At 37.9% G+C, this 8,256-nt stretch overlaps 1 gene segment (V, D, J or C); it reads left to right on the top strand.

Moving 5' to 3' along the window:
* The first annotated feature begins 972 nt into the window (after nucleotides 1-972).
* Nucleotides 973-1,585, top strand: LOC110204653 (immunoglobulin heavy variable 3-66-like). The segment is given in 2 exon segments: nucleotides 973-1,103; nucleotides 1,182-1,585. Coding segments are annotated over 2 exon segments (435 nt in total).
* The last annotated feature ends 6,671 nt before the right edge of the window (nucleotides 1,586-8,256 follow it).

Below are 8,256 nucleotides of genomic sequence, written 5' to 3'. Positions count from 1 at the left end.
AATGGTGATTAAGAGAGGGATTGTTGGCTTTTTATTCTTTCCCCCCCCCACTGAGTTGATCCTTGAAAAAAAGAAAGATGATCTTGGAAATATTCTAGATATAGAACTCTAAAAGTATAAGGGCCCTGAAATTATAAATATTCCTTCAAAAAAAAGAATGTGGAAGTGAGAATGGAAACTTTCTGTGTATACAATTAAACATTCAGCAGGTGGCAGCAGAGCTATATCTTCTGGGTGATGAGAATGGTACTTGAACTTTGAGGATCATCTCACAGAAATCTTAGCCATACTTGCTCCATAAATCAGAATATTAGGTCAATGTCACAGAGATAACAGTTTCTCTCTCCCATTAAATAGGCTATGACTCTCTGAGAACAAGGTGTTTGTTGGAGGAGACTTGCAAATCTCTTATTGTGAATTGTGACTTTCATAACTCAATTTCTCCACCTAAAAGATTGAAAAAAGGTATATGAGCTATTCCTATCAAGGCAATGAGTGAGTATAACTGAAACTATGGGTAAATAATTTAGGTGAAATGTAATCTAGGAAAAAGGAGATGAAAAGTTGAGTTAGGAAGCAGTAGAGTGCCAAGGACCAGGAAAAGAGACCTGAGAATAAACTGATTCAAAAGAGATTCAGTGTGTTGGTCATTGGAAATGGAAGATGTTTGAGGAGGTTTGACATTCAGAAATGGGCCTAAGATCAATTAGAAATTATTAGGAGAAAAGCCTACTGCATGTCATCCAACTGTTTATAGTTATCTAAGTAATGTGGGTCATTGACACTGAGTCAAAACCATCAGTTCTGAGAGTCTCAGTGTCAACAACATTCCCCAGTCCTTTGGAACTAGTTCTAAGAGAACTATCCGAAGTTCAGGAAAGGAACTTCTCCCTGGAGGAAGAAGGTGTTCTTCTTTTTGAATAGAGCAAGACATGCAAATTGGGTCCCTCCCTACTGGGGTGAAAAGCAGCCCCAAACCTGTACCTGTACCTCCTGTGGGAGACAAACTCAAGTGCTCTGTGTCCTTCCCTGCAGAGGACTAACCTGGAAACTCACCATGAAATTTAGGCTGAACTGGATTTTCCTTCTGACCATTTTCCAAGGTAGTTTTATGGAGAGGAAGGGACAATGTGAAGTGACTTCATGTGACTTGACTTTAATGTAATGTCTCTGTGTTGCAGGTGTCCAGTGTGATGTGGAGCTGGTGGAGTCTGGGGGAGATGTAATACAGCCTGGGGGATCTCTGAGTCTCTCCTGCAAAGTGTCAGGATTTACTTTCAGCAGCTACGACATGAGCTGGGTCCGCCAGGCTTCAGGAAAGGGACTGGAGTGGGTTGCAACCATTTATACTAGTAGTAATGCATACTATGCAGACTCTGTGAAAGGCCGATTCACTATCTCCAGAGATAATGGCAACAGCATGTTATATCTACAAATGACTTCCCTTGAGACTGAGGACACAGCTGTGTATTACTGTGCAAGAGACACAGTGAGGAAAAGGAATGTGAGACCTGATAAAAAACTTCCCCTGCCAGGAGGGGAAGTGTCAGTGAGGCAAGAAGTGGACTGAGCTCATGATGCAGAAAGTAAAAGATGCCTATATCCAGGAACAGGTATAGTGAATTTCTATTTATGGCTTGTGGTGTTTTTTCTTCTGTCCCAGGAGAAAGCAACTTTTCCAGTAGCTAGCTATCATTCTTAATGCCTCACTCTCAGTCCCACCTGTACCCCATAATCAATTGGTAGTTATGTATTGTCCATTCTACTTTTATCAGAAATCTACTGTACTCTACCTTCTCTCCTCAAGGTGCTGCAACCACCCTGAGGTAGGCCTTTACCAACTCATACCTGGACTATTATGCTAGCTTGATTTGTTCTCCCAGCCTTAGTACTCTCTTCACTCCAGTTCACAGGAAACTCAGCTATTAATATCACCTTCCTGAAACATAGATCTGACAGTTTTTCCCAAGTTCTGGTGAATCCAGAATAAAACATAAGTTCTGATTTGGCTTTTAAATCCTTTTGTAGCATGGCTCCTTCCTGTCTTATTCTACCTTATTCTTTCCACATGCTCATCAATCCAATGACACTGATCTCCTTGCTGTTCCTTTCACAACAGATTCCATCTCTCTACTGTGTATTTTCACTGGCTGGAATGCTTCTCCTCCTCATCCCTGCCTCCTGGCCCCCTTGACCTCCTTAAATCTTACCTAAAATACTCCCCACCTTCTACTTTCCCCATCCTCTTTAATTCCACCTTTATGCTGCATATACATATACATACACATACACACACACAGTATATAAATAGATAGTGCATTATTATTTCAATGTTGTCTCTTGAATAAGAGTGACCACCTTAAAAAGAGGTACAATTTTTTGCCTTTCTTCATATCCCCAGTACTTAGCTGTGCTTGGCACATAGTTTACTATGCTCAATAAATAAATACTTGTTGCTGATTGACCTTCTGTTCCTTTTTGAATTTGGCTCTCCTATTGCTGAGCTTTGTTCTATTTCTGATTTCCATGTTATATACATAATGAGTAAATACTTGACATTTTAACATATCCATATGAGGTATAATAAATTATTGAGTATTGTTATGAATTAAATTTAACAAAAAGGTAAATTAAGGCACCTTTCTCTAAGCAAGCATATATTCTATATCAAGGCGTAACCTGAGAACAAGATGGGTCAAAACTGCCTCAGTCTCCAGCCAAAGATCCCAAGCAAAAACAGCTCTCCTTGTATAGATCTGGCTAGTACAGAACAAAGAACAGAACAGGATAGGTGACATCAAGGGCTTGAGGTCAACATGTTTTTTACATAGGTGAAGTGTGGGGAACAACATGATTGTTTGGAAATTTGGAGTGGGGCCTAACACCAACCCTCCTTCTTTCCCATTTATGACTAAGAAGTGGTTATTTTGAGTCTACTTTCATGTTAGAAGATAGGTCTAGACTTCTTCTGATAGCAAACCAGATAGCCCTGAAGGATAGTTTGTAGTGTAAAGATATTAGACCCAATTCCCTTATGGCAAACCATATTCCCTCAGGGTTAGCAGAATTCCTTCAGAGAAGAATACACCTGATTAGCAAGAGAACTGGATTTCAAACCGTAACCCTTATAGGTCAGCTGAATCCTGAACTAAGTTGAGAGACGTAGAACCATAACTAAGTACTCAGTTATAGGGCATAATCAATTAATTGTAAATAAGATAAATGAGAAAATGATACAGGATCCATTTTAATCTTCCCAGTATTATATGCATACAGCCATATCACATGCATTACATAGATTAAAAATGCCTTTACAAAGAGACTAAAGAGTGTCCCACTCACAACTTGTAATCCAGTATAAAAAAAAGTGTTTATAGCTTTAGCTGATGTAAGTAATTTCATTAATCAACCTGAGAGGATTTTTAGGCTTGAAGTATGAAAGGAACTGACTCTACATGAGGAAGTTGTAGAGACTGGCTAACCAGTAGAATCCCAAAACTGTTAAAGCAAATGGGCAAACCCTGCTCAAATGAGTTATTAAAAAGGATTTAATTCATTTTTAAAAGTAAGGAAATTCTAGTTGCTCCTCTCAGGTGCCTTCTTACCCTGACACCTGATTTTTGTACTAAGTAGCAATTTGTCACTGCCTCCTCAGCAATGTTGACTCCATTGGCACCAGAACAGAAACGTTTAGAAAAGATTTTCAATGCAGTCATCATTGCTGACATCTTGGAAAGTGAGGATTCAGCTCATCGAAACTTAATGAAAAAAACTGTGCTTGGTGTCTTGTTTACCAAACTCCATTTCTGATCACCCATTCAGTATTCAAAATGTCTGTTCATGGATGTAGATATTCTGGTACTGACAAACATTGATGAGCTTTAAAATTTAACATTATTATTTTTGCACTTAATAGTATTTTATGTTTTCCAATTGCATGTAAAGATTGTTTTCAACATTCATTTTACAAGATTATGAATTCTGAATTTTTCTCCCTCCCTCCTTTGTAACATATACAATCATTTTAAATATATTTTCATATTAGTCATATTAGGAAAGAAGAATCAGAACACAAGGGAAAAACTGGGACAAAGAAAAAAAATAGTTAAAATAGTATGATTTGATCTGCATTCAGACTCCATAGTTCTTTCTCTGGAGTTGGATACCATGATTCATCTTGAGTCCTTTGGAAACATTTTGGATCATTGTGTTGCTGACAAAGCTAAGTCCATCATAGCTGATCATCAAACAATGTAGCTGTTATTGTGTACAACTTTCTTCTGGTTCTGCTCACTTTACTTTGTATCTGTTCAAGTAATGTTTCAGGTTTTCCTGAAATCATCTTTTGTTATTTCTTACAGCACAATAATATTCTGTCACAATCATATATCACAGCTTATTTAGCCATTCCCCAGTTCATACATATCACCTCAATTTCCATTTCTTGGCCACAACATAAGGATACCCTTTGATCCAACAACACCACTGCTAGGTCTATATCCTAATGAGAATGAAAAAAGGGGAAAGGACTACTTGTAAAATTTAACTATGTTCTACATAATGTATGGAATTTTACTTTCTTTTGTAAAGATTATGAAGCAGTGACTGAAAAATGAAAATACAAGTCCTGTGCAGTGAAGGAAAAAAAAACATACAAAATTGACATAGTTCAGATTCTATGCATTATACAAGATTTCACAATCCAATGGCTGATGTGAAAATAATTTGTTTTTATGGAAAGGTCCTAATGGACCTTGCAAACCCTTACCCTTACTTTCCCATCTTCACCCCTTCTCCCTCACAGAGTAAGAGCACTGACCCACCCTTTCCTACTCAGTACAAAACAAAGGCAAGGTAAATAAGAGCAGGGAAAAGATACTCTATTTCCTGAGGACATAGTGATGGCAGACTTGGGAGCTCTGAGTAAGGAGAGTGGTGTCTTATTTGGAAGTTCAGTTCAAAATGCTCTGACAGTGTAGAAGACAAACTCATGCCCCACAAGGGCATAATGTGCTCAAAGTAAGTTGAGGGGGAGGTTATTATAAACTGCAAAGAGAATATAGTAGAAACTCTCTTTCTAAATGCTGTAGAAGAAGAAATGGGGAGTTGGTTTGTTGGGGTGCCTATGTCACTGTCCCACAATACATTATGGGCCTATATTAGAAACAGTATATGCCTTGAGATACAATGGAAGCTTTCTTTGCATCTCTTGTCCATTTCATGCTTCATTTACTCTAGGTGGAAGAGAGATATGAGAGAACATATTTGGCAGTAGAGGTAAATAACAGGTGGATTCCAAAATTAAAAATGAGCAAAGGCACCAGAAGGAAACACAAGAGCCAATGGACAGGGGCAGAGATATTGAGGGAAAAGGTACCCATGAGCAGATTCAATTCAAAATCAAGGATAAGAGAGACTTAGGGTGCTTCCTTAATCAGAAATTGGAAGAGACTCCCTCAGAAAATATCAGTAATAGAAAAAAGCCTAATAAGCATTTTCTTGGTATTGAGAATAATTGGAGTGATGGAAAGGACAGACCCTGTCTTTTGCATCATCAATGTTGCATATTCTTAGTGTCATAAAATGTTCTCCAGGGTTTTAGAACCAGTTCTAGAGGATCCTTTTCTTTGCAGATCAGGGAGAGGACTAACCCCAAGGAGGTGGCAGCTGTTCTTCCTTTTATTGAAGGGATGTGGGAGATATCTTTACTCCTGATTTATTTCTTGCCACTGGACCCAGATGGCTCTGGAGAAGAAAGTGAGTCTGTGACTTTGCACAGCCTCCACCACTTTAATCCAATTCACTTGCAAATCATGACATCACCTTCCTGATGCCATGGTCCTCTTTGAGAATGAAGGACACAAGAAGAGTGAAGGGAGGAGGACATGCAAACTTCTTTTTCCCTTGGTATGTAAACCAGCCCAAATCCTCTAGCTCTAGGAGAGGAACTTCAGTCTTGTGTGACTTCTCTTTTATCCTGATGACTGACCCTGTAGAGACTCCACACTGGGATTTGAGCTGAATTGGATTTTTTAAAAAATATATTTCACAGTGAATTAACAGAGCAAACAAGCATTTCCATAACACAGCACAAGAAAAAAGATGATTGCATATACAACTGCAAATCTACCATGTACAACATGCTATTCCCTCCAAATATAGAATAACATTATCCTGTAACTCATGTAAATTATCATGTAAATAATCATGCAAAAAAAAATCTTCCCTGAGATCATCTTGTATCCTTGTTTTCTGAGAATAATTACTTCCTGTATCATCACTCTCCTTTCCCCTTTGCCTAGAGCAATGTATTCCAAAGCTTATTTCTGTTTCTTTAAAATTTGTGTTGTCCTCTGATGCTCACATGCTTGCTACAAGCCATGAGGTAATAATAGCATTAAATGGCTGGTCCAGTTCTGGAGCTGAAAGAGACCTCTGGTGGCACCTAGTCTAATCCCTCACAAAGAGAAAACTGAAGGTAAGGGAATTTAACTGATTCTTTGTAGATCACAGTGTCAAAGTGTCAAAGGTAGAATTTGAAACAAGTCATCTGACTCCAGACAACTAGGTCAGTTGGTTGAGATTATGGCATAATAATAAGATAAACTTATGGTTAACCCAAAAGAGTATTGGTCTAAATTTATTTAATTTGCTCAAAGGAAGTTGAGAGGGAGGTTATGATAAACTACAAAGAGAACATAATAGAATCTCTCTTTCTAAATGCTGAGGAAGAAGAAATGGGGGTCAGTTTCTAGGAGAGGGCTGGTTTGAAATGAAGCAGACTCCTTTTATTGATAAATAGTAGAATAACCCCCTTAAATTATAGGAAAAAATTAAACCACAGCAATTTAGACCATCATGAATTCACTGGGCTAAAAATAAACTAATTAGTGGTGTTAAGGGGAGTAGAGTTAGTGTAAGTAGAGGTCTCGCATATCTTTCCTTCCTATGATTTAATTTTGCCCTGCATATACCAGCGGCCCATCCAGGCCAGAGGAAATCTCTGGAAAGTGAGACCCATTGGGCTGCCTGAAGGCAGGAAATGGAAAAAAAAAAGTGGTGGATCATCTAAGACAGAATACTCAGTTTTCCTGTTACAGTTAAACCAAACTACAGACTATTGACTACCATAATATGTGGACAACTATTTGCTACCTTCCTTGTCTAGGCCCAAAACAAAATAGCTAAGGAAGGATTAATTTTATCAATATTAGTCATGCACAATGTGGCTGTTATTGTGCAAAACGTTCTCTTGGTTCTGCTCATTTCACTCAGCATCAGACCATGGAAGTCTTTCCAGGTTTTCTGAATTCAGTGTGTTCATCATTTCTTATAGCACAAAAGTATTCCATTACATTCATATACCACAACTTGCTCAGCCATTCCTCAATTAATGGGCATCCTCTCAATTTCCAATTCTTTGCCACCAAAAAGAGCTGCATGAATATTTTTGTACATGTGGGTCATTCTCCATTTGTATGATCTCTTTGGGATACAGCCCTAGAAGTGCTATTGCTGGGTCAAAGGGTATGCACATTTTTATAGCCCTTTGGGCATAGTTCCAAATTGTTCTCCAAAATGATTGAATCATTTCACCACTCCACCAACAATGCATTAGTGTTCCAATTTTCCCACATCTTCTCCAACAGTTATCATTTTCCTGCTTTGTCATGTTAGCCAATCTGATAGGTGTGAAATGGTACCTTAGAGTTGTTGGTAATATATAGAAATGCCAATGATTTATGTGGGTTTATTTTATAGCCTGCAACTTTGCTAAAGTTGTTTATTATTTGAAGTAGTTTTTTACTTGATTCTCTAAGTATATCATCATGTCATCTGCAAAGAGTCATAGCTTTCTTTCTTCTCTGCCTATTCTAATACCTTCAATTTCTTTTTCTTCTCTTATTGCTAAAGCCAACATTTCCAGTATGATACTGAATAACAGTGGTGATAATGGACATCCTTGTTTCACCCCTGATAGTATTGGAAATACTTCTAGTTTGTCCACATTACATATTATGCTAGCTGAAGGTTTTAGATAGATGCTATGTATTCTTTTAAGGAAGACTCCATTTATGCCTATGCTTTCTAGTGTTTTTAATAGGAATGGGTGTTGTATTTTGCCAAAAGCTTTTTCTGCATCTCTTGAGATGATCATGTGGTTTCTGTTGGTTTTGTTGATATTCTCATTATACTGATAGTTTTCCTAATATTGTACCAGTTCTACATTCCTTGTATAAATCCTACCTGGTCATA

Source organism: Phascolarctos cinereus, unplaced genomic scaffold, assembly GCF_003287225.1.
Source record: "Phascolarctos cinereus isolate Bilbo 61053 unplaced genomic scaffold, phaCin_HiC Scaffold_794;HRSCAF=1442, whole genome shotgun sequence".
NCBI classification, from domain to species: domain Eukaryota; kingdom Metazoa; phylum Chordata; class Mammalia; order Diprotodontia; family Phascolarctidae; genus Phascolarctos; species Phascolarctos cinereus.
This window is presented reverse-complemented; position numbering and strand designations above follow the sequence as displayed.